The following is a 27514-nucleotide window of genomic DNA, read 5'->3' on the forward strand; positions in this document are numbered from 1 at the left end:
ACAACCCTTAGCATATTGATCATAGTTATTTTAAATTCCTGGTCTGATAATTCCAAAATCTCGGGCATATCGGAGTCTTATTCTGGTGTCTGGTGTTTGGTTTATCGCTTCAGATTGTGGGGTGTTTTTTTTTTTTTTTTTTTTTTTTTACCTTTTAATATGTTTTGCAAATGTTGTTGTTGTTGAAAGCCAGGTAGATAGAACTTTACTATGAAGTTTTATGTTTCTCTGGCTGAGTTAGGCTGTGTTATTGTTTGTTGTAGCTGTGGTGTCTGAAGCTAAAATTGCCTCTAGTGTCCTTATTTTTGTTTCTCTTGTTGTCTTTGGATGTCCCTAGTGACTCTTTAAATAAGGTCTGAGGCTTGTTGTTCTTTTAGCTGCAGTTCCCTACTATTACACAGAAGCCCTACTGATGTGGTAGCATGGTCAGGTGTGGGAGGAAGGAAAGCATTCTATAGTCCTCTGATTAGTTCTCAGTCTTTTAGTGAGTCTGAGTTGAGTATTTCCCTTCCTCCATGTTGAAGGCTAGCTAGGGCTGGAGCTGGGTGTTTTCCCTCCACAAGGTCAGTTGAGCTCTGGCAAAATAGTTTCCTTTGAGGGCAGATCTTGTTAAAAAGAACAGAGTGCTCTGGGAGTATTTTTAAGGGTTACTTTCCCCCACGGAAAGCAAGAGGAGAGTTTTCTCAGACCATCACAGTGAGAATTTGTTAGGGCTCCTGAACGTAAAACTCAGAAAAGTTGTGGCACCCCTCTAAGGCTGAGCCTCAGAGTTTTATTTTTTCATTTTATTTTATTTTTTCAATATATGAAATTTATTGTCAAATTGGTTTCCATACAACACCCAGTGCTCATCCCAAAAGGTGCCCTCCTCAATACCCATCACCCACCCCCCATCAACCCTCAGTTTGTTCTCAGTTTTTAAGAGTCTCTTATGCTTTGTGAGCCTCAGAGTTTTAAATGCTAAAGCTGGTCCCCATAGAGCCCCCAGCAATCCACAATTATAATTAAATTAAAGTATTCCTACTGATATTTGCTCCAACTGTCATGTTGGCTTCAGCTGCTGGCTTCAGCTCCTGGTAAACTGTGATCTTCTGGTAAGCTGTGATTCTCCATATCCATCTGTCTGTCTCTTCAGTTTTCAGGACAACAGTTTGCCCAGTGACCTCAATTCTCTGATGGATCTAAAAAGAGTTGTTGGTTTTCAGTTTGTTCAGCTTTATTTTCTTATTGTGAGGATGGAAGCTTCCAAGCTTTTTACATATTGGACCAGAAACTAAAAATCCTTCAGCATTTTTCTGTAAAATTATGCTTAAAGTCCGTATCATAATTAAAAAGTGCTAGTGGCAAATTTTCAGGCTATTCTTATTTTCCATAAACTCAAACAATGTATTTATTTTCTGTTTTGATCCTTGAAAGAAAAAGACGAAAGATCTGTAATGTCTGTTACCTTCTAGGCACTTTCCTTCCAGATGATCTGCTTTTCTTTCTTCCTTCCTTTTTTTTTTTTTTTTTTTTTTTTTTGTTATTGTTCCTAGAATAGGTCAAAGGTGCAGGAGGAACTAAGGGTAATAATAAGCCAAGAATCACTTACCACAAGTTCTTCCCATATAGTTTGATATATTCTAAACTATCTGAATCTGACGTTTCACTCGTTAATAGTTTCAATGCTCTATTTAGTAGCGATCCAAATTTCAAGTTTTACCTTGCCTGGTCCTCAATCACTGCCTAACTTCCTGCTTCCTACTAATATGGGTTAAGGGTCAATCAAGTCATTTGCAAGTCACCTGTCAGTCTACTTAGAAAGTTCCTCGGAGTGTTTTACATTTAAATCTGCTTACACAAATTAGAAAGTGAATAAATAAGACTGCTCATTAAGGTTTATTTAAATTGTAATAAAATATATTTACTAATAGGTGGCTGTAAAGAGGATAACTTAAAATTTTATCCTATAGAAACCCTTGCTTTTTCAAATTGTTACTTAAATAGGAGTGATTGGATTATGGAATACTACTTGGCTCATTGGTAATAACGTGAAAACAAATCGGTTGAATATTACTGCTTTCAATGCTCATACATGGTACGTGTGTGTATAAGCATATATACATACATACTTTTCACACGTCCATAAAATACCATATTCTACACATTTTTGGAAAGGAAAATTGAACTTTGGGGCAAATTTAATGAAGGCTGAAAATGTCTTTTGCTGATTGAATTATCCTTCTGCTTTTAACATTTGAAATGCTCAGTTTTTAATAAATGGCTTAATTTGCTATTACAAAGTGCTCATTTTTAAAAAATGCAACAGACATTATACACTTTGGCTATAATCACAGGCTAGAGAAAATTTCTTAGCAGTATAATGAGAAAGGAACTGATTGAGGGTCTCTGCCACCATGCTTATATACAAGGATGGGAACACCATGGGCAGTTCCAAAGTTTAAAAGAAAGAATATTTGTGGATTATATTAACATAATAGGCAGTCTTGGATAGTTAAAACTAGCTGAACTGTGACAGAAGCCCAAGTAATTACTACCAGCAGAAGCACAAATTTGGGGGCAAAAATAATAAGAATAATTTTTAAAAGCCCACCAACAATACTCATATTAACATTTATTGATTGCTTACTGTGTTCCAGCAACTATTCTAAGTGCTTTAAATGTATTATCTCAATTATGCCATAATTCTGTGACATAGACATAAATGAGTAAACTGAGGCACTGAGAGATTAAATAACTTGTTAGTGTCAGAGTCTGTCTTCAAACTCACTCCTGACTGGTATCAGTATGTTTAACATTGAGTTTTCAGCATGTCAAATTAAAAGGTTTGTGTTTTATAGAGCTATTCTTTTCACAACTAAGAAAGAAAATATGAGTAAATATTTTTGGTCCTTTCTTCTTTTCAGGCCTTTCCAATGGTATTTTTCAAGAAGACATATCATTCAGCAATGTAGAACTAAAACTTAAAAAAAAACAACAACATTAAGATCAGTCTTTATATCTTAATGGGTCTAGTGAATCGGTTTTTAACAGAGTTTAATGCTATGTTAGATGGACTATTGTTTTTACACAACAATATAACTGAATCCAATATAGATATCCACATTAATATACCACTCTAAGCTAGATTGTAACAATATAATATGGCAAATATGAGAAGTAAAATAATCCAGCATCAAGTGGAGATAAAAGCGCAATGATTTTTTGTTGAACTCAAAATACATTTTTCTTTCGTTTAAAAGATTTACAGGTTTGAAATATATTTTTTCAAAGGCAACAACTGATTTTTATTCAGTAGCTTGCAAAGTCATGTTAGCAAACAGATAATACTGGCCGCCACCATGTCGAGTTAACTCCGGTTCAGCAGTCCGCTGCCCAAGTCTGGGCAGGGGGTTAGAAGAATCCTTCCTCTTTCCAGTCTATACAGTGAATTAAAGGTGGTGAGTCTCAAACTAAGAGTCATCTTCCATTTTTCCCAGTCCATCTAAGATTATTGTGGGCTTTTTTACAAACAACAAGAAAGTCTACCTAAAGCCATTTTCCTTCCATAGCCCTGAAATTCTGGTTTACGCTTTTATTAAAGCCACTGACACCTATTTGTAAATGCTTAATTTCAGATTTTAAGATTTCCCTGCTACCTTAACTACTTCCCTTGAGAAGTTTACAGCATGAGGAGTTTGTTTGCTTTATATTTTTATTTGCATTTACTCAGTAATCAAACTTCTTCATAGAAAAACTTAGTGGACAGGGAGAGTACCCTTGCGTTCCATGGCAAAAAGGGCGCTCGGTGACAGGGCCCCCGTGGTTGGACAACCTGGCAAGAAAAACCCCATTGTAACATATAAGCAAAGGGTCGAAAGAGAGCTGCCACGACGTGAAAAGTCTGCTTTGTTGAACTGGGGCTCAGCAGAGCTGTCAGCAACCTTGCACAGCACAGCCACAGAGGAGAAAGGAAGCGCAAGACTTGCTGCACCGGGAGCAGGAAATGCGATGCAGGCTTGAGACCCAAATCCCTTCTCAGCAGCGCCTCCCAAAGCCAGCCACTGCTTTCCCTAGGAGAAGGCAAAGCGTCCCCAGACCCAGGTTGGCCGCACCCCAGCTCCTTTCTCTTTCCTCCGCAGCTGCACACAGACGAGCACGTGAGCCCGGCAGCGCTTCCCAGCTGTGCCTCAGCTGACCGCTTCCTGATTGGCTAAGACAGACGTGGGCTGGGGTGGGACTGGCCGCCGGCGTCGCTCGCCATTGGCTCTCAGGGAACCCGCCTCCCCCTCAGGTGAGGCGGGCTTGCGTGAGCGCGAGCCGGGCTCCGCGGGCGGGCGCGCCCCCGACACTCTCCTCCCCCCCCCCCCGCCCCATCCCGCGCGCCCCCGAGCGCGCCTCCGCCCTTGCCCGCCCCCTGCCGCTGCCTCAGCTCCTCAGTGCACAGAGACGCCTCGTCTGTGGGGACGCGAGGATCGGCCTCGCCGCCGCTTCGTCCGGTGCTCGGGGCCCTGACAAGCTGCCTGAGGGGAGGCTCTTCTGAGCCGGACCTGGACCCTTACGATTGCCGCCTGCTGCTCCTGCCTCCGGGTTTACGAGTGGGTTCCCGCCTTGCACCTCCCACCTCTGGACGTGCCTCCCCTTCTCTCCTCGCGTGTGGAGGGAGCCAGCGCTTAGGCCGGAGCGAGCCTGGGGGCGGCCGGCCGTGAAGGCTTCGCGGGGACCGATTCGCCATGGAGGGCGCCGGCGGCGCGAACGACAAGAAAAAGTAAGCCCCTTTCCTCCGTCCGTCGCGTTCTCCGCCGGCGCCCCCCGTCCGCCCGCCGCCACGGGCTCGGGGGCCAGCCTCAGCGCTCCGGAGGGGGCCGCCTTTTTGTTTCTGCCTCTTCTCCCCTCCCCTCTCTCCCCCCAGCCTCGCCGGCCGGGCTCCCCCGCTGCCCACGTCGCCATCTTGTCGTGGGGGGTGGGAGACGCCTCGAAAGTGCTTTCAGGGGCCGGGGGCTGAGCCCCGCTGGCCCTCCCCTCCCGGCCGCCGGGGCCTCGCGCCGCCCTCCTGCTAGCCTTGAAAATCACCCGGCCTGCCCTATACCCCCATCCGGGTGGACTTTCCCTGGCCCGAAAACCCCGGGAAGAGAGACGAGCCGCAGCTCGGTCGCCGCCGTTTGCACCCGAGCTTCCGCTCCTTCCCGCCCCCATTCTCTCCAGTTCCATTGAACACTCGGCCCTGGGGCGGACCCTGCGCGCTGGTCCTGGCTTCCCAGTGGGCTTGGGGCCCTGGGTTTCCCACCCAGGGGCTCGCGTGGTCAGATGAGACCTTACGGTGCGGTTGTCTAGTCGCGGCGGGTGTCTTTGCCTTTGTGCACTAGGGATTTGTCGCGACGGCCTGAAGATGCTAACTTTAGTTTGCACGTGCAGGTTTTGTTTTGTTTTAATCGCCTTGAAAAACTTGTCTAGATTGAGGAGTCGGAGTAACGGGAATTTGGCGAAGTAGCAGCATTTTAAAGAGAACATCACAATTGGATTCTTGTGTTTATATCAGCTGTCAAGGGAGCCCAGACGTTATAAATTAATATGTGAGATTGAAAAAGTATGTGATCGCAGCAAGTTTCAATGCAGCATCGAAATTTTTAGAACGGTCTCATTTTCATGAAATTGAAGCATATTAAAGGAAAACCTTCAAGATGTATCCGAAGTAAATAATCATTCTGTTAGAATTTAATGCAAGTTTTTAAAACACCTTAAAGTTTGAGTCTAAATGGTACATTATAGGATTAAGAATTATAAATGGATCCAGTGGGATTGAGCCCCCCCCCCCCCAGCCCCGCACACAATTTGGTACATTTTTGGTATTTTAACCTTTGTGTAAATCGTTTTTAAGGAATTGGAGATTTATATAGTAAGAGTTGTGGTTGGTAGACTGGCTTTACTCCTTAAAGTCCTTCCACTCTTCTGGGAGAGATTAAGATTAACTTCCCTAATCAGTATTAGCAGAAGATAAACTTGTTTATATGTTCTTGCTATTTCGTAGATACCATTTTGGTCCTTATTTCGTAGAATGATAAATTCTCTTTGTACACCAGAGAAAGCCCTTATAAAATTCAAAAAGTGAGTAAATAGGCCTGGACTTAATTCCAAGAGTTGACAGGAATTAATTGCAATTATTTTTGCGGAAATGATTACAATGCTTTTAATGAAATGATGAAGCTGCTATATTATAAACGTGAGGCAGATTACTTCTGTGTAGTGCCAATTTTCAGTTCTTATTCTGTGCTGAATCATACTTAATACTGCGCATCAAGTTATACACCAATCATTTCTTTTTTATATGCAATTCTCTTTAATTGTAAATTCTTTGCAGTTAGTTGAGATTATCACAAGCAGCTTTAATATATTTGAATTAATTAGTTACTATGCATCACCCCCCCAATTCTAAATTAGTTCTTAGATTTTGCTCAGTCCCATGTGTTATTTTCAAAATACTCTCATTTGGAAATTTAGCAAACTTGAATCGGATTGCATCATATTTCTTAATATAGAGGTTCTTATAACTGAAAAATTAAGTTAAACACTTAATAAATAGCTACTCAACAACATTTAGATGTTTGTTAAAGATATCTGGTTTTTATCCTTTTCTAACTAATAATTTTAAAACTTTCTGAAAAGGTAACTGAGATTGAGGGGCAAGGTACTTTCTTCTTACAATTTTTCCATTTTAAATGTGCTGTAGAGTCCAGTTTGGGAAGACAAATTTGTCTTCTTAAAGATGTTCTAGGAAACTAAAAAACTGAAGGATTGGAAGAAATCACAACAGGATGGAATAGTTACAATAGATTTAACAGGGAATTTCATGTTGATTTCTTAGTGGTAGGTAGGGCCTGGACTTAATTTAATAGCACATTAATACTGATTTTTAGATTTCAGAGTAATGTCAAGAGGTTCATTGTTCTCTTTAAGGTGTCAGGCCAGACTCCTTCAGTTTCCAAAAACAGTTATTGGATCGTTAGAGTAAAATTTCTGAGAATGGACATTTCTTAACTTCTTTAACTTTGGCCATTAAAGCCAAGAAGCTCTCATTTATTAGTAAACTTTTCTCTTGTTACAATTGTACTTTGATTTTCCTCTTTTTTGAAGAAGAGCATGGTTGGTAGTTGAGAGTATAGGATCTGGACCTAGACAGTTCTAGTTAAGAGTCCAGTTTTTTCGCTTGTTAGCTTTGTGAGCTTGGGCAAGTTACTGAATGCTGTTGAGCATATTTCCTCCTTTTGGAATGATAATAATAGCAACCATCTCAGTGGTTATTGTCAACATTACATGAGATAATGTTCACTGTATGTCTGGTTTAGGAATCTTGGGAACACTGTATACTTGGAAATATGCATTACCTGTTAAAGTTCTATTTAAACTTCCACAACACTTAAAAACTTTTTTGCAAGTGTTTCCAAATATTTGTTAGTTCTTCTCCCCGCCTTCATAGATTTTTTCTAAATCTCCTAAAAATGAAGGCCAGCATTGGATTTAGAGCTTTAAAAGGGGTTCTTTTCCAGTTAAAACAGTATATCCCTGGGTTATGTTGGCAGCTAGCATCAGTTACTCTTCTTGAGCATCTGTTCTTCTCTCTACTCTCGGGTCCCTTCTTCACAATTCCTTACCCTGCTGTTTCCTCCCCAGATAGGCCACTTGTATTTACTTTGGGCATCAGAGATTAGAGTTGTAAACAAATATACTAGGCTTAGAGTTTATTTCAGTAAGGTATGTGCAAGTAACTTAAAGGTATGTGCAAGGAGTGGCAGTAACTTAAAACATTTTTTGTCTTGACTCCACAGTTAAGAGTAGATAGTTGCATAAATACTTATCTTTGCTAAACATGGTGAGTTGATAAAATACTCCTGGTAAAACATGTGAACCTACACAATAGAAAAACTCCTCTGCTTATGCATTTCTCCAGGTAAGACTACTGGCCTCTGTCTCAAGGCAAGGCTTCAAGCTGTATGTTAGTCTGATTTTTTGAGGCTTGATTTGTATGAAGTCTGTATTAGTGCAGTCTTTTACCTGAACTGTGGTAGTTTGTTCCTGTAGTCCACTGGAAAGCATTTTGTGCCGTTGGGAGAATGTCCAATCTTTACCTGGTGATTTCCATTGTCTGCAGCACTAATGGTGTGTGGGCCCAAAGTTAAGATTTTGTGGTTATATTCTATTGTTGTATATTAAGAATGATGTGTAGGAGGCTGAGGAAGATTAGTCTTGACTGATGTTTTCTGAAGAACTCCTAACAGTTGATTATGTTTGCTGGTGAAATTAAAAAAAACTGTTACCATACATGAATGTTAAAGATTTGGATTAGATTACTGAGTGTGTTCATAGATACGGCCTCTTAAAATGTAATTTTTAACATATAGATACTTCTTAAAATAATATATTCTTTGTTAAAATTTTTTTTTAATGTTTTCTATTTTTGAGAGAGGGAAAGGGAGACCCAGAATCCGAAGCAGGCTCTAGGCTCTGAGGTGTCAGCACAGAACTCGATGCGGGGCTTGAACTCCTGAGCCGTGAGATCATGACCTGAGCCAAAGTTGGGATGCTTAACTGACTGAACCATCCAGGCACCCTTAAAATACTGTATTTTTATCTAAGATTGTTAACGTAAGTCTGTTTATAAAGTAGGAGAAAATAATCAAAATTAAATGTGTTGTTAGATAGTTTTCTGTTAAGAAATTGATTTTAATTCATAAGAATGTTCTCTTTTTATCTTGTTTCTTTTTTTTTAATGATGGGACTAACTATCCAGTTGGTGGATTTTAGCCAGCTTTCTGCAACTTGGGGTGTATGTATTGTGTATGTTTTCTGCCTGACTACAGAGCTAGAAAAAGAATTTGAAGCTAAGTCAATCATATTGCTCAGTATTTTTGGTAAAAGTTTGGCAAGAATTTTTGAAATAACTAGATCTTGGAATTATAAAAATAATTTTATACCTCTCTTTCTTGGAGCATCAAGAATTAACTCTTTTGTATGTATATTGAGATTTAGATTAAAATTCGCATTTCTGCAATAAAGACTACCAAACCCATATCATTTGCCAGACATGACTCTTTCAGAAAAATGGAATATATAAAATCTACATTTATAAAAACAAAATTTAAGTGATTTCCTCATGACTTGTTTTTCCATAGCTTTTGAAGTGATTGTGAGGTTTTTTTAAAATTGTGGTTAAAAAAAAAACCCCACATAATGTAAAAATTCCCATCTTAAGCACTTCTAAGTGTGCAGTTCAAGAGTAAGTGTATTCATGTTGTTGTGTAACTAGAATTTTTTTACCTTGTAAAACTGAAAGCATTAAGCATTTCTCCTAGTTTCCCCCTCCTAGTTCTTGATGACCATCATTCTACTCTGTTTTTATGAATTTGACTACTGAATACCTTACGTATGTGGAGTCATAAAGTTTTTGTCTTTTTGTGACTGGTTTATTTCACTTAGCATAGTGTTGTCAAGATTTATCCATGTTGTAGGCCTGTGTGAAAATTTCCTTATTTTTAAGGCCAATATACACTACATTCTGTTCATTCATCTTTCGGTGGACACTTAGGTTGCTTCCACGTGTTGGCTGTTGTGAATAGTACTGTTATGAACACGGGTGTACAAATATCTCTTATAGATCTTGTTTTCAGTTCTTTTGGATATATCCCCAGAAGTATGTTGCTGGATCGTATAGTAACTATTTTTAAGTTTTTAAGGAACTGCCATACTGTTTTCCATAGTGGCTGCAACATTTTATATTTCCACCAAGGTGCACAGGGGTTCCTATTACTCCATATCCTCCCCAACATTTGTTAATTTCTGTTTTTGTGATAATGACCATTCTAATGGATATGTTCAAGTGGTTGTATTTTAAGGGTTTGTGTGTAATAACCAACTTAAAGTTAACAACAGAGAACAGTTGCCAGGGGAAGCTTTATCGGACATGAGGTTAAGCTTCTGTAAAATGAGAATTAAGTTTTTCTAGGGACTCAGATTTGATCTGCCAGTACATTTTCAGAAAAATACTTATTGATTAAAATGGCCTGTAACTGTTTTGTTGTTAATAAAGTTACACTTAATTGGTAACTTATTTTAAATTATTTTTAAAAATAATTGAAATGACTTATTTTCATAAGAAAATCACCTCCAAGATGATACCATTTAGTTCTGGTGATCTCAACTGTTGGAGTATTTCTTCATTTTAAAATTTAATTTACTTATAATATTAAACATAAAGATGATTTCACGGTATGATTTTCAAAATTTATTGTTTTGCAAGTGGTTCAAAAATCTAGTGATGGAACATAACTTATGGTGGTTCTTCACCTACTTGTTTTGAAAGTCACAATATATTTAGGCAAATTGAGTGTCTGCCACTTAATACTGCAATTTTCACTCATTTGTAACAATTTCCTGTGCTGCTTCTCTTTTCCTAATAGTTGGTGAGAATCTGTTTTGCCAACTGAAAAATAAGATTTAAAGGCAGTAAGTTTAAGTCTTTAAGAGTTCTGATATATTTCTGTTCTTAGAGATCTTGTGAATGACCCTCTCTCCTTTTTTCAATTATAAAATTGAAACATTTCAATGGGCAAGATCACAAATGGGAATAATTGGAAGCTTGTGGTGTAAAAGAGAATACACACAGTGAGTTCTTAATAAATATTTGAATGAACGAAGAGAAGGCAGAGGAAGATTTTAAGGTTTTTAAAAGGTTTTTTGGAAGTCATTATTGTCCTCTCTTCTATGTCTTAATTTTCATAGGAATTTTTCTTATGCTTGGAAATGCCTTGTGTTACTTTGGAACTTCCTTGAATCTTGAAATTTATTTTTTTTGTTCTTTCAGAAATGTTTATAGTATCTATTAGAATCAGGCAAAAAAATTTTGTTAGTAAATACAGCTATATCATACATACTTGGCCTTGAAAGTAAATCAGTACCCTATTTTAAGGTATGTTAAAACTTAGTGCTTGCCAATTCTATATTGGAGCACTGAGTAAAAAAAGTTTACCAAAAGAAGCATATGTATATGACTGCAGGAAATTCGCTAGTTAAATGTATGGAATGCGTCTTTACCTTGTTTCATCTTTAGCAAATGTTTCTTAAGTCTGCTCTAAACTTTCAGAAAGTTTGGACCAGTTTATAGTCTCCAGCAGTGTTGGAGAGTGCCAGTTTCTTGTACTTGGTCATCATTAAAGTTTGCTTCAAGTATGAAATACTTGAAGTTTATAAGTGTATTGGGATGCTTTCTATTGCAGTGAAGAGACATAACTCAAGCTAGTTTAAGGGGGTAAGGCAGTCATGGGCTTACACATGACAAGATACAACTCAAGCTAGTTTAAAGGGGTTAGGTGGTTAATTGGCTTACACAGTCTAGTTTTGGTTGAGAGAATAGTTAAATCCAGAGTCTCAAGTGATGTCCTCAGAGTATAATTTCTGACTTTCTCTTGAATATTACTTGGTTTATATGTCTTTGTTCTATATGCATGTTGGCCTTGTTCTGCCACTGACAGGCTATCTGTATGGTATGAAAGATGGTACCTAGCATTCCCATGCCTGCATTCATAGAGTTTGTGATTTAAAAAATGAAAAGAAACTGGCTCTTCTAGTATCCATATAGCTGTCTCCTGGATTAATGCCAGTTTGCCCTGCGTGGACTATTCATTTTTAACCATGTCGGTGGGGTTCCCTGATTACATGAGTCAAATGTCTTATTATAGTATTTCATTGTCTTGATGTAGATTATTAATTATCTCCTTATCTAGGACTCTTGGTCATTGCTGGTATTGTAATGAATGGACTATAGGTTTTTGTTGCAAATCATCTGAATTCGTATTCTACAGATACCAACCATAATTGTTCTTGCTGTGCACTTTGGGAAGCTTAGAGTCTCTTCTGTGGATTAGGGTTTTCATTTCAGTTTCCTTAAGAAAGAAGTAGAATGACTAATGGCTAAGAACTTAGGTGCTAGAGGCTGGCTGCTTGCTTTGCCACTTACTAGCTATGTGGTCTTGTACAAGTTACTTTACATCTGTAGATCTCACTTTCTTCATCTGTAAATTAGGATAAGAATATTTGCCTTTTAGGATCATTGTGAGGATAAAAAAAAATATTAACTCATGTGAAACACTCAAGAGTTCTTGGCACAAAGTAGGGGCTTAATAAACTAGAAACTATTATTAGGTTCATATTATAATTATGTTTTTTCAGAAGAGTTTCACTCTTTTGAAGTCTCATATTTAGAATCATTCAAGCCTTCTTTGGGACAATCTAAGAACGGATGGTATCTTTTGGGCCACACCATTAGTAAACCTGTAATAGTAGTAGAATATTAGTGATGCTTTTCCTCTACGTTGGTTTTTTTTTCTCCACGAATGCCTGGCCTTTGCAGGTTAAATAAAGATATTTGTGTGTGTGTGTAGATGTGCTGTTTTAAAGTAATTTTTCTGGGGTGTTTGGGTGGCTCAGTTGGCTAAGCGTCTAACTCCTGGTTTTGGCTCAGGTCATGATCTCGCTGTTCATTAGTTTGAGCCTCACATTGGGCTCTGTGCTGACAATGTGGAGCCTGCTTGGGATTCTCTCTCTCCCTCTTTCTGCCTCTCCCCTGCTCATGCTCTCTCTCCCTCTCCCTCTCTCTAAATAAATAAATAAATAAAACAAAAACATGTTTTAAAGTAATCATTCTTCATAGTGATAATGGTAAAGGGAAAAAAAATATTCACAAGGCTCTTTATTTGGCTGTTAGAGGATGGCAAATTAAGAAAGCCTATTTTTCCATACTCTTTTGGTGTCAGGAAATCATTAAATGTCTTTTAATCCGTTTGCAGAGGAGAGTTGGAAATTGCTTGCCTTTGCAGATAACATAGCTAAAATGATTAAATGGGTTATATGTTAAACCAGTAGTCAAAGCCTTCACTGTGAATCGAGGAAGTACTATTTTTCTTGGGTAATGTGAGCAAGTTGATTTATTTCAGTGGTTCAGAAAATTTTTTTCAACCCAGGACCATTGCTCCAGCACCTAACCACTTGACCTGTAACAGGTTATTGTATATTCATTTGTTTAGCAGATATTTGTGCATCTAATTTGTCAAGCAGAGCATTGAGTTGTTGATGGCTCAGGCCACAGTTGAGTAATTAGTTTTTGGTGTTGATGCATCTGTTATGTAGTCCATCTTTTATTTTTTAGTACAGTGATTTCAAGTTTGGGGTTCTTGCAAAATGTAGACCAGGATTTAAGTTTTGTTATTAATACCAATCATCACGGAAGCATCCTCTATAATTGTATTTACTTATTTGGCCAGTCTGCTTTGAGAATTTTGACATACACAGAAGCACTCTCATAAAACAGTCTATTCATTTCTGGCAGCTTTAAATGTTAGAAAGTTCTTTTGTTCCAGTATTTCTTTTTTTTTTTTTTTTTTTTTTTTTTTTAATTTTTTTTCAACGTTTTTAATTTATTTTTGGGACAGAGAGAGACAGAGCATGAACGGGGGAGGGGCAGAGAGAGAGGGAGACACAGAATCGGAAACAGGCTCCAGGCTCCGAGCCATCAGCCCAGAGCCTGACGCGGGGCTCGAACTCATGGACCGCGAGATCGTGACCTGGCTGAAGTCGGACGCTTAACCGACTGCGCCACCCAGGCGCCCCATGTTCCAGTATTTCTTGACACTGACCAATGTTTAGATCTCTTTTGGATCAAAGCAATCCCTGTGAACCTTTGAGATGTACCGTCTGAGTGTGCACTTTAAAAAAATGTAACTATTCCTTTTAGTGATCATTTGGTACCAATTTGATCATAAACAAATGCAACCTCAAACATAGAAAGTTTGTAGCAACAATATAGACTTATGTAGAGATTATTTAGATGATCCAGAATATGATTTTTCCCCTTTTTCTTACATTGCCACCAGAACAGGAACACAGTTTAAAAATTCATAAAGTTTACCTTCAATACTGTTTTAACTCTGTTGAGCAAAAGCCTGCCATCTTTTAATTCCCATGTATTACTCTCTGCATTTGAAAAAATCACCGAATCTGTATGACGTCCTTTTCAAATACTTGAAGGTGGTTATTTCTATTCCTAAGTAAAAACATCCCCAAATTTCTTTAATTTTTCCATTTAAAAATTATTGAGCATCTGATTTGTGGAAAGGCATAGGCTATATTAAATATGGGAGCTTCAGTCTTCGGTGGAATCTGAGCCCTGCCACTTACTAATAGTGTTACTTCCTTTATATAGACAAGGAAACAGGATCAGGGGATTCATTGGGAAAATTTATTGGGTAACATTGGATAGGATTGATTAATGTAGGTGGAGGACCAAGACATTTGCTTAGGAGAGCTTTTTCTTTGTCATTGTTTCCAGGATCTTCATTATGGTCAGGGTTTAGAACTAAATAAAAATCTTCAGCTTGTGATTTCTATGTCTACACCTTTATTTCAATACATGTGAATTTTTTTATTAAGTACTTATTGTAACTTACATATTTTCTGTTATATTTAAGCAAGTAATTAAGGGCACATTCTTCTGAATACATACATCCACACACACATGTAGTGTCATTGACCTTCTTTAAGTTCCAGTGTCAGTTCTATTAATATAATAAAGAAAACAAAAGCATTTACAAGCTGAGGTGGCTAAAACGTAAAGGGAGAAGAGTAATAGAGGAGGTGATGTGCTTTGGGGAAAGCCATTAACACATAGCTGTTACTCAGGGACAGTGATTCTCAAGCCCTTTGATGTTTGTGACATTCATAAAGAGATTTAAAGGTGAATTTTAAAAATTGTTTAAAAGGTTTGAAAAAATCATTCTGTGGTTATTATGTTTTTTAATTGGTCATCTTTGAAGCCTAATTATGCTCTTGTATTTTATTACTCACTTGTCACTGAGCTGTACCATTCATTAGCTTCTTATTCCTAGCAATTGTGCCTCATTCTACACAGCATCGCCCAACCCACTGAGTGCAGTGTTCTGCCTGACAAACATAGTTGTCTAGTATGTATATGTAGTTGCAGCTAAAAATAAATTTTTCTTATTGTTCAAAATTTGCTGGCTAACCTGTTAAATCTCTGCTATAAGACCTGCTGGTGGTCCTCAAATTTCTGTGACTTAATCACCTGGGTGTTTACTTAATATAAGGATTCCCAGGTACCCACCTGTAGACATTCGGATTTGATAATTTTGGGATGAGATTCAGGAATTTTTAAACTTTACAAGCACTGATAGATGAAATACAAACTTTGAATAGCTCAGAGTGCTAAACAGAATCATCTGAGAGATTGTTTTTTGAAAGACACATTCCAGGTCTACCATTTGAATTTCCAGGGTTGGGATTTAAGCACAAATACCTGGGAAGAAAGTTCCATTACTGATGATGATGTATATCACAGATCAACCAGTGTCTAATCTAGTCTAAGTCCTTAGTGTATTTTGTAGTTTTTGAGTTCCTAAGTATTTGGCAATGCTAATATATGAGAGATTGGATATGTTTCCTGTACATGTAAAGCATTTGGGCAGATTGAAAAAAAAAAAAAAAAGTTAACCATTTTTGGGTGTTGAACAGTCTTTTACTTCTCTGGGAATTTTTGAAAGACACATAAAGTATTTTCTTAGAGTAGAGGGGCTCAAAGTATTCTCCAGAGCAGCATCATTGGTACCTACCTGCTAACTTGTTACAAATGGAGATTCTCAGGCCCCATCCAGCTCTCCTGGGTCAAAAACCCTGGGTAAGGCCCAATAATCTGTTTCCAGAATCCTGCCAGTTGATTGTGATACAAGCTAAAATTAGAGTAATAGCTTCACATACACATTTTTGGTTTTATATGTCTAGTACTTCATATATAGCAGAGGATCAAAGACTTTTTTGAGAGGCCCAATACCAATTCTGAACCAGGAGAGAGATGATGTAAATCACTAGTTAGGAATAATCTAAAAACAAAAGCATATTCCTTTTACAGACAGAACCTTAGTACATAATATTGTCAACAGATGTAAATATGTTAGCTAATTAATAAGTTTATTTAATGTATAAATAGAACATTTTCACATTAATGCTACCTCAGATGTGATATAGATTTTTTTTCAGAATGTACCCTGAATTTAAAACCGTAAATCTTTCTTCCCTGTTTATTTTACTGCAGCATTAGAAAATCGAGTATTAAGCATTTCTTTGAGGTTATTGGAAGGAGAATAATCTATCTTTTCCCTAATTGTGGATATTTCCAAGATATTGCCAAGCTAGTAAGATAGTAAACACTTAAACCAAGAAATTTAAGTTCCTTTCAAAACTCAAATAAGTGTATGTATACTGAGTATTTTTCTTTAGAAACCATTTCACTTGATTTTATAATTTCAGATTAATTATGAAATGCCAAATTTAAAAGCCAATAATTAGATGAGAACGAGAGACTGAAAATATTAAATTATATTGCTTACTCAGTCACCACTTTCCGTTTCTCTGAAAGAAATATGATCGTTCCTGCTTCATTTCCAAAATGAAGGAAACATTTAACTCCTTTCTAATTAGTCTTTCTGGAAAACAAATTGAAACGTTAGATGACTACTTCTTTCAGACTTTTCTGACAAATGCAGGTACATAATAGTATCAGTTCACCGATGAATTTTGAAGTACAAAATATTCTGTGATCTTGCCATCTTGAAACTATGAATTTGCTAACTGTATATTGTGTTTTTCAGGTTTTATCTAAGCATTTGTAAGTTACATGTCTGTATGTATATGTGTACATATATACATACTGATTTACATATGTACACAGGTATTATACACAGAGAGAAATGGATTCATATTCAAATTTTGTTGTATATCCTCTTCACAATACTATACTGTAACATCTTCTATAAGCACAGATTAATTTTTGTAGACTTTTGTCTTGTGTCTTAAATTTTTGTTATTTGATTTTATGGAAAGATTTTTCCTAGGGCAAATGTGTCAGTTAGGGGATTGACCTACTAACTGCTACTGAATAAAGACAAGAAACATAATGGTCTATTTGTCCTAGAATGTAAGCTCCATGGGACAAGTAACATGGTCTGTTTTGTTAATCAGTCTTGCTGAGAACAGTATATGGCTCAATGGAGATGACTAAGAAATACTTGTTGAATAAATGAATAATATTCTTTAACATGAATATCCTAAAGGTTCATTTTTAAGTTTATTAGAAGTTAGAAGACATTTTCCTGGAGAAAATAGTTATAAATAATAACTAGCTGTCCTGAAAATGTAATTCATGTTTAATTTTAAATGTCACTGTTTGCAGTTTTTTTTCCATTAAGTAAGGATATATATTTTTAAACATTATCTGTTTGAAGTATTAGGGTTTTGCAGCAATTACCAGGTAGAAAATAGAACAACAAATCTTATTAATCGTAAGAATACTCGAAGTAATAGATCTGCTTGTCTAGGGGTAACCTCCTCTTGAAAAAAAAAGCCAATAAGATTAGAAATCAACTTAATAAAAATTTTCATGTCTTATGATGAAAATTACAACACTTCTTGAAAACGATTTTAGAAAACAGTCAAATCTTGTGTTTCTAGCTATGCCAGGAAGACATAATTATAAAGGTGTTGATTTAATTGATTAATAGCATTAACTACAACTCATGCATTTACCTGACCACATCAGTTTAGGAATAAAAAGTAAAAGACATTAGAGTATAGATTAGAGTGATAAGGGAAATAATCTTAAATCTTTAGCCTCTTTTTAATAAATTGGTATTCTAGTTTCTCTACCTTCTCCCTTTGCCTCCAGATCTCTTCTCTGGCGGCATCACTTGCTCTCTCTTTGGTGATATAGTATTGGTGCCACTCACTGTTATGCTGCTAGGTGATTTTTTTTTTTTTTTAAATCAGTAGCTTTTCTAACTTACATCTAGTATACCCACCAAATGCTTACTTACACTTGAAAGTGCATATCCATATAATCATGGTAAATCCAAATTGTATGCTTTGTTCATAGTACTAACATTATTATTCTGTTTAATTATGATCATAACCTGTAGGATTACGGGAGCACTGATGAAGCACATATTCAGGGATCCTAAAACAAATGTTGAAGGGTGGGGTAGTCAGCCTTCCATGGGCTGAAGTCAAAGTCAAATAGATTAGGGCTAAATACTAAAGCCAAGTGGAACTTACACACATCTCTACTAAGAATACAAAGGTAAAGATGAATGAGGCAGTTTCCTGCCTCCAAGAAGCTTTGAGGATTGTAGAGGAAGATAAGTACAGTTAACCCTTTAGCAATGCAGGTGGTTAGGGGTACTGACCCCCTGCACAGTTGAAAATCCACGTATATATTACTTTTGACTCCCCCAAAAATGTGACTAATTGCCTTCCCCTCAAAACTTGACTGTTAACTGGAAGCCTTACCGATAACTATTAACACATATTTTATATATGTTTTATATACTGTATTCTTACAATAAAGCAAATTAGGGAAAAGAAAATGGTGTTAAGAAAATCATAAAGAGAAAATAACATTTATAGTACTATATTGCATTTATCAAAAAAAATTCCATATATAAGTGGATCTACACATTTCAGATCTGTGCTGTTCAAAGGTCATGTGTATGTAGCAAAATAACCAGAGTGGTGAAATTTAGGGGAGAAGAACAGTTTTGGAAGACAGAGTAGAGACAAAATAATGCTGGGTTGAATCTTAAAAGTTTCTCACATAAATTTGCCAAGTCACATACTGAGAAGGGTACCTCAGGCTGAGAGAGACTGAGCGAGAAGGGAATGAAATATGTTTTTGAGTAACTGCAGTGTGACCAAAGGAATAGGGAATAATGAGGATGAGGAGATGGACAGGGAACTAGCTAAGGGAGGGTTTCTTTAGAAAATAGATTTTGTCCTGTGTACATTTGATGGGATTTTAAGCAGGGCATAATATGAGATTTCTGACTGTGGAATGATAATTGGGTAGATATTTGGGTGAAATTAAAGCACAGTAATAGTGAAATAGTTCAGTCAATGGTTCCCAGATCTAACTGTATATCATATGCATCTTGGGAGTTTTACAAACCCAGAATTTTGGGCCCTGCTTCAGATCTACTGAATCAGAATTTACGAAGGTGGAGCTCAGAAGTTTGGAATGTTGAATGCCCCTAAATAATTATGATGCACCTAGACCAGCATTTGAAAATATAGCACTAGGTAACTATTTCTACAGTAGGCTAAGTGGGAGGCTATCCTGCTTGTCACTATATTCCTTATAACTTGAACAGTGCATGGTAAATGCTCAATAAATATTTATGTAACAAATATTTCTTGAATGAAAGAAGTTATTCTGAGGTTCAGGAAGTCCACTTCCCATCTTGTGTTTTGGTTCTCTATAGAGTTGTTTTCATGAACTGAGCTAATACATGAAAGTGTTTAACATAGTGCCTGATACACATTAAGTGCTCAATAAATGGTAGAAGGGGAAGATTTTCTTTGTCTTTTTTCTCTTACGTTACTTTGTGTGATTAGGTATCTTGGCAATTGGCTAATGCTTAGCCAGCTTTGAAGTGAGTATGCAGATTGGTTTTACTTTGGGGATCCAGATGTGGAGCAAATAAAACACCAGCAATGGTGAGCTGAGATGTTTGAGTACAGTCTGGTGGGATTATATGAGGTAGATTGAATTACTATCCTCTGATTCTCTCCCCTTAGTGTTGGCAGTATCCACTAAAGGCTGTATTGCTTTGAAGAGCTGGTGGACAGTGGAGCCCAGAGCATCGCCATTGTAGGTGCTTTTGAATTAGGATTTTGGATTTATAAGCGGATACCAGGAAAGAGCCTGCCCATGAGTGCTTCTGAATGGCTTAGAGTCAAGTCCTAAATTCCAGAGCCAACCCCTCTACCTCTCCTTTATGTCTTGGGAGATGTGTAGACAAATTTTGAACTTTATAATGCCTGGATATATGTATACTTACCTTAGTAATTAGAATTGAATTTCTGAGAGGTAGCATAGTCTGTTGTTAACAGCATAGTTTTTAGAGCCAGACTGCTTGAGTTTGAATAAAGCTGTGCCACTTATTAACTCTATAAACTTGGGTAAGTTATTTAACCAGGTTCCTTATTTGTAACATGGTGATGATAATAAAAATTAAGTTAATTGATGAGAAATGTTTAGAGTACCACTGTGTACATAGTATAATCACCTTGTATAGGAGTTTGGATTAAAGCTGCAGGCCAAAATGCCAACTAAGAACATGAAAATTTCCTTGGAATTTCCTCTGGCCTGAGATTTTAAGAAGTGCAGGGCAGTTAAAACAGTGAGATGTACAATTTTTCACCTATCAGCTTCACAAAAATTAAAAAGGTAAAAAAGACCCATAATACATATATTACAGCAGAGTGCGTGGAGAAATAGATAAACACATTCATGAATTTGCAGAGACAAAAATAGTTACAGACCTTTTTTGGAAAGGTACATTTAAATGCCACATCCTTGGGGTGCCTGGGTGGCTTGGTTGGTTAAGCGTCTGACTTCGGCTCAGGTCATGATCTCACGGTCCGTGGGTTTGAGCCCCGCATCGGGCTCTGTGCTGAGAGCTCAGAGCCTGGAGCCTGTTTCAGATTTTGTGTCTTCCTCTCTCTGTGCCCCTCCCCTGTTCATGCTCTGTCTCTCTCTGTCTCAAAAATAAATAAACGTTAAAAAAATTAAAAAAAAAATAAATGCCACATCCTTTAGATCATGGAATTTCACTTCAGAAGTTCTGTCCTGTAGAAATACCAACATAAGAAGTGGAAAACAACTTGTACCTTCAAAGCCAGAAAGAGTTTTTAAAGCAGCAAATAATAGATTTGAGAGACTTTTTTTAAAAAAATGTATACATTAACTTTATTAGAAATAGGATGAAACAGGGTGCCTAGGTGGCTCAGTCGGTTAAGCATCCGACTTCAGCTCAGGTCATGATCTCGTGGCTCATGAGTTTGAGCCCCACATCCAGCTCTGTGCTGACAGCTCGGAGCCTGGAGCCTGCTTCAGAATCTGTGACTGCCCCACTTCTCTGTCCCCTCCCCAGCTCATGCCCTGTCTCTCAAACAATAAGTAAACGTTAAAAAAGAAAAAAGTAAAAAGAAAAAAAAAAAGAAAAATAGGATGAATCAGTTCTTAACGTTTTGAATGATTGGCTCTAACTTCAGGTCTTAAAGTCACATGTATTTATAATCAGGAATGTTAATAGGCTTTTCTTTTATAATTAGACAACAAAAAGAGATGAATTAAAATATCTGCAATTATTTTGTGTTCTTGTTAATCTAAATACTAAGCATTCTCTGTAAAATGGCTATTGCCATTCAACTTTGTATACAAGAAGGTTAGTGACAGCGGCTCATTTTCCTAAGTGTATTTTCTATACAAAATAATTTCAGATATAATTTAGTTAGCTTCTTGTCCAGTGCTGTATGTTAAATAGTGATGAAATAGTAAGTGTGTGAAAACTACAGTACCACAAAGATCAACTTATTTTGCTATTTTCCTCAAATGTTAGTCCTAAAACAGTCATAGAGATGGTAAGCAAACTATTGAAAAGATAGATTTTTTACTATACTCTTAACTGATTTCTACTAAGATGTGAAATAGCACTTTATACAGACATGTCAGTGCAGAACTTTACTTGATTTGTACTTAATTAAAAACAACAAAGATGGAATTGATAATTTAGAGAAATACAGTACCTCATTTGCATGCAGAAAATCTGCCCATTTTCTTCTGATCTACAAAAACTTTTATTTCGCAATCTAAGTAGTAAGTAAATAAATAGTACAGGATTCATCTCTGTGGGACCCAGATGCTGTGGTTTGCCCAAAATAATTTCTTGGCTAGTACTTTAATTCTGTGGGGTATGACCTGATAAAAAGAGCCTTCTTCTGAGTAGACAAGAAGCTGAGCTGTGCTGATGCTGAAACTCATAAGAACTTTGTTGGTTATAGCTTTAAGCTAAGAAATGTTTTAAGAGCCCCCATAGTCACATGTGTGAAGAACATCTTATAAATTCCTATATTAAATCTTTATTATAGGTCTCCTGATTGCTTTATGTCTAGATAGATTATGTAATATAGGACACAATGATTTTCATCACCTTCATCTAATTTAGGTTTGTCAACTCTTGAAATACCCAGTTACTTGTTTTATTGAGGCTTATTTTTCTTCCAGAATTCTGGCTCATGCTCAAATTCTTACTCTCCTAGTCTTCACTGCTTAAGTATATTATGCTATAAATGTTTTATCCAGGCTCACATTTCTTATGGATTTGTCTTATAAATTTAGTTGCCACATCTTTAACAATATTGTCTTCAGAGTTCTGGACAATACAAGTGTTTCTAAAGGTGTAATCACCATGGTTAGCTAGATCAGATACCCTTTAAAAGCATATGGCAGGTTATAAAAGGATTTAAATTTTTTAGGAGTGAAAATTTGGATAGTCATTTGTTGGTAGCTTTAATTTGGTTGAGTAATTAACAAAAGAAGCCTAGTAAGTCTGATGAAAGTTGTTGATAAAATTCTGATCACCTGGACTAATTGTGACATTTGAACTAATATTCAGGTCAATTGGTCATCACACTTTTTTTGCTGGCTTTACTTGAACCAGATAGTAATCTGATTTCCACTATCATCCCTTCCTCTCACCTGCCAATTCAGAGGGGAAAGGGAGGAAAGTTAGATGCTAGAGCCAATAGGGACATATTGGATCTCTCTCCCCTAGAAACTCTGGTATGTGTATAAAATAGATTTTGAAAACTATTATTATTTTACATTCTAAGTTCAAATTTAAACATTCATTAAAAGTTAACGAGAACAGTGAGGCAGTTCTAATGCACATAAAAAATGAAATTGCAGACTGTTGACATTGAATTTTCATGGTAGCCTCAGAGTCTAATTTATTTTCATGTTTTTTAAAAATTATACAGCATTGGGGTGCCTGGGTGGCTCAGTTGGTTAAGCGTCTGACTCTTGATTTTGGTTCAGGTCATGATCTCACGGCCCGTGAGTTCGAGCCCCGTGTCAGGCTGCACATTGACAGTGTGGAGCCTGCTTGGGATTCTCTCTCTTCCTGTCTCTCTGTTCCCCCCCCCCCCCACCAAAATAAATAAACTTAAAAATATTATATGTCATTAAGAAAATCTTGATTCACATAGATCACTAGTTATAAATAGTAATAGTTTTTAATAGCTTACCTTAAATCTCAAAATACTCAAGTAAAATTGATCTAGATGCTTGAGTTGAAAAATTTGTATCAAAGTTCAGTTACTAACAGCAGCAAATATTCACATTCCTTATTAATGTATAAAAGTCAGATACACACAAAAATTTAAGTGTTAAAACTAGATTATCACTGTTGCACAATACAACTGTTACTCAACATAATGGGAGCATGTGCTGAGAACCCTGCCTGTTTTTTTGAGAGTGTTGCTTCTATGAACCTTGCAGTTTTGCAGATCATTTGAAGGGAGGAGAGATTTGAGGTAGATACAATTATGTGCTTCATTCGTAGGATGTAAGGAGGATTAAGTGATATAATGCTGACAAAGTCCTTAGCATAGTGCTAAGCGCTTAATAAATAGTAACAGCCGTTTTCAACATTTAATAAATAATTGACTTAACAGAATTAGGTTGAAAATCATAGGAGCATGCTGAGTATTTGAGGTAGAAGCAGCATTCTTCCTTAAGATAAAACACTGGAAGAGCAAACAGACTTTGGAGTGAAAAAAACACCTTGTGTTCAAATCCTGTCTGCTAATGGCTGTTTTTAGCCTACTGTATAACCTCATCTGTAAAAAGGGATAATATTTACCCTATTTACAAATTTTGAGAGAACTAGGCACCTGGTACGGGGTAGCATTTGGCACATAGTAGGTTTTTAATAAACAACAGCTCTTAAAGAAGCTAAGGACAGAACCAGGGTTAGCCTTGTTTACCTCCTCCAGCTGGGTCAGGAGGAATAGATGTTTCTACACAGTCAAGCAAAGGAAGGTGAATGTCTCTGCTTAGGAAAATCTTTCTGACTTTATTCTTGGAAAAGTTCCCTAAAGATACATCCTTGTTTTGACACCTTTGTTAATGTTTATTAACCTGTTTCTTTCAATTCTTAGTATTGTGTCACATCTTTTTTTTTTTCTTCTATACTCCTGCCTTTATTTGGTACTTGTGCCAGTAAAGAAAACGGACTGCTAAAGAGGCTGCTAAGGGAATAAGCAACCTGAAAATGGTAACTTCTTACAGCTGCTAATATAGATTTCTTTAGCTTATAGTCACTATTGCTCATGTGGTAGGGTAGAAGAAGTTGGGAAAATATCAGAGTCCAAAGAAACAAGTCAAAAATCAGTTTGTAGCTGTAACTGTTGTGCCTGCTTAACAACTCCTGTTTTCAAGTTAATATGTACAGCTTTAGTTTCTTTAGACTTAATGGTGCTTTCTTTATGTTGAAACTACTTCTGAATGGCTATGAGGGTGCACATACACAGGCTACTTTTAAGACTTTGGCTAAAACAAAATATCCTCTCTAATTTGATATGCCAGGAAGGAAATACCTGTTTCAGACAGGTTTAAAGCTCCATCTTGGACTTCTTTGTTAGAGTTCCCTATGTCTTCAGTAATCCAGAAATTTGTGTATCTGTCTCCTACATTCTTACTTTACACATTCATGTAATAGACCAATCTCTATATAATTACATGGCATCTTCACATTGTTTTATGGAAAGCAGAAAAATGTAAAATTAGTTTTATCCAAGCAAAGGCAAGCTAACTTATATAAATTTTCTTTTTCTGTCCTCCTTTTTTTGCTCAATAGGATAAGTTCTGAACGTCGAAAAGAAAAGTCTAGAGATGCAGCGAGATCTCGGCGAAGTAAAGAGTCTGAAGTTTTCTATGAACTTGCTCATCAGTTGCCACTTCCCCATAATGTGAGCTCGCATCTCGATAAGGCTTCTGTTATGAGGCTCACCATCAGCTATTTGCGTGTGAGGAAACTTCTGGATGCTGGTGAGTCGTTTTACAGGGGCGTAATGAGCCTAAAAATTAGAAATTAGAAGTAATTAGAAGGTGGTCATACTCTCTGTCCTTTAATGTAATTTTTATTACCTGCTTTTAAAGCTTCAGTAAGGAATTTTTAGGATACTGGCCTTTCCCCCCTCTTTCTCTTTTGCCCCACCGTGCTACCAGTCTTCCTTTTAATAACATGACCCTTCTTTTCAATGGTTTACTTGCCATGTTACTTTAAAAATAATCATTAAAAGCAACTGGCAAGTCTAATTTTAGTTTTTAAATAAAGTATCTGGGGAAAACTTTATACAACTACCTAAATATTGCTATCATTTAAGTATAACTTTTAATTTATTTTCCTTTTCTTGTGTCATTTTTTAGGTGATTTAGATATTGAAGATGAAATGAAGGCACAGATGAATTGCTTTTATTTGAAAGCCTTGGATGGTTTTGTTATGGTTCTCACAGATGATGGTGACATGATCTACATTTCTGATAATGTGAACAAGTACATGGGATTAACTCAGGTAAAATACCCACATATTAAGAGCACTTCTAATTTTTTTTTTGATTTTATGATACAGATCTAATTTTTTTAATGTTTTTACAGTTTGAACTAACTGGACACAGTGTGTTTGATTTTACTCATCCATGTGACCATGAAGAAATGAGAGAAATGCTTACACATAGAAATGGTAAGAGGAAAAGTCTGTTGTTTGATTTAATCTGGCAGGTGGTTTTACCTAATAAAATACTGTTACTAATTTAAAAATTCTGCTATTGTACTAACCTAAGGCTCAAAACATCATTTCATGTTTAATAAAATGTTATTCTGTTCTTTGTTAAATCTTTGTTACTCTATTTTTTAGAAATTTCATAAAAATACCTTAATTTTTAAATCTCACTGAATTCTATAAATAATTATATAGATAATAATACTACATAAAATGAAAAAGTCAAGACCCAAAGAGGTCAGTTTATAACATACAACTTTTAGGCAAGGGGAAGTCATAATAAATAATAAGATTTTAGATAGTTGTTATACTTGAGGTACCAGTTTATGTTCAAGCTTTCTCAAGGACCAGGGTAAAGAAAAGAGAAAGTTCACCAGATTTTTTAAAAGCCTAATTGTTTATTTGACTTCAGGATGTTCACAGTAATTTGAGACTATGTAGTAAGATCATAAAGTATTATATTATTGAATGCCCCCACATTAGCAGCAACAAAAAAGACCCACTAAGACCTCTTAACTCTCAGGCTTGAGGGTTTTTTTTTTTTCTTTTCTTTTCTTTTTTTTAATGTCTATGTATTTTGAGAGAGACAGACCATGAGCTGGGGAGGGGCAGAGAGAGAGACGGAGAGGGAGAATTCCAAGCAGGCTTCATGCTGTCAGTGCACAGCCCAGTGAGGGGCTTGATCTCACGAACCCTGAGATCATGGCATGAGCCAAAATCAAGAGTCAGATACTTAACTGACTGAGCCACCATATGCCCCTAGGATTGAATTGTTCAAAATAAGTCTTCAAAGATTTTGGAAAATACCTCTTGAATTACAAAAGCTTAATTAGTCTCTCCACCTGTACCTTCTTAAGGCACAAAGTATACTGATAATTTATAGTCACCACAATGAAAATTTGTCATTATGCTCTGTAGCTGTCCTTTGCAGCTCTCTAATTTAAGTGTATAAGTTTGTTTGCTTTTGTATTAAACAGCCTCAAGTTCATAGCACTTTTTGAATATTTTTTATGTTTTTCAATCTTCTTTCATTTATGATAATAGTTAACCTCTATTGAGAGATTACTCTGTGCCAGAACACTGTTCTCTGCATATTATATGCTTTAATGCCTTTTTTCTTCACAACACCCTGTGAAGTTACTGTTACTATTTCTATTTTACTGAGGAAACTAAGGCACAGAATTATTTGGAAACTTACCCAAGATTACTTGGTTAGTAAATGGCACAGTATAGGTTAAACTCAGGTAGTTGGGCTCATTAGTACTTTGGAGATCTTTCATGTTCAACAACTCTCAGTACTTTCTGTGGCTACTTTTGACCCTTTCAGTAGGAGCCTTCTCCTGTTTTCTTTAATTTAATACTTGGTGTTCACTGTGAACTTGGGAAAACAAATATGATTTTTAGAATTCTGTATAAAGGAAGAGTAAATACACTTCACACAGGGACCTAAGTGGGCTGTCAATTAGTTTAGTATAGGACTTCTAGTGTTTAGACTTTGAAGTTTAAACACTGAAGTTTGGATGCTCAGTTCTTCCCTTGGGCTATGAATGGATGGATATGAGGAAATTTTTTGATTGGGCAATGATGCTAATGCTTTATTCTAAATCAAATATATTCCACATAATATAGTTTAAATGTATGTTTTTGAACAAATGTTTTTTTTTTTAAACAAATGGCTTTTTAAAGCACATGAACTTTTTGAAAATCATTCCTAATGTAATGAATGTTTGATGTTTTGTTGGGAAACAGATATGCACTTTTCACTTTTAGAAAAAGGGTTTGCTGCAATGCGTCACATATT

General features: G+C 36.6%; 1 protein-coding gene across 1 annotated transcript in view; it reads left to right on the forward strand.

Annotated features, from left to right (window-relative positions):
• Nucleotides 1–4389: 4389 nt before the first annotated feature.
• The window catches only part of HIF1A (hypoxia inducible factor 1 subunit alpha), a 42080-nt gene continuing 18955 nt past the window's right edge, over nucleotides 4390–27514 (forward strand). Inside the window, exons 1-4 of the mRNA XM_042943438.1 lie at nucleotides 4390–4747; nucleotides 24789–24979; nucleotides 25361–25506; nucleotides 25590–25674. Of these exons, the coding sequence (XP_042799372.1) occupies nucleotides 4713–4747; nucleotides 24789–24979; nucleotides 25361–25506; nucleotides 25590–25674 (457 nt within the window). The 5' untranslated portion in view covers nucleotides 4390–4712. The remainder of the gene's footprint in view (nucleotides 4748–24788; nucleotides 24980–25360; nucleotides 25507–25589; nucleotides 25675–27514) is intronic.

Source organism: Panthera leo, chromosome B3 (genome assembly GCF_018350215.1).
Source record: "Panthera leo isolate Ple1 chromosome B3, P.leo_Ple1_pat1.1, whole genome shotgun sequence".
In the NCBI taxonomy this organism is placed as follows: domain Eukaryota; kingdom Metazoa; phylum Chordata; class Mammalia; order Carnivora; family Felidae; genus Panthera; species Panthera leo.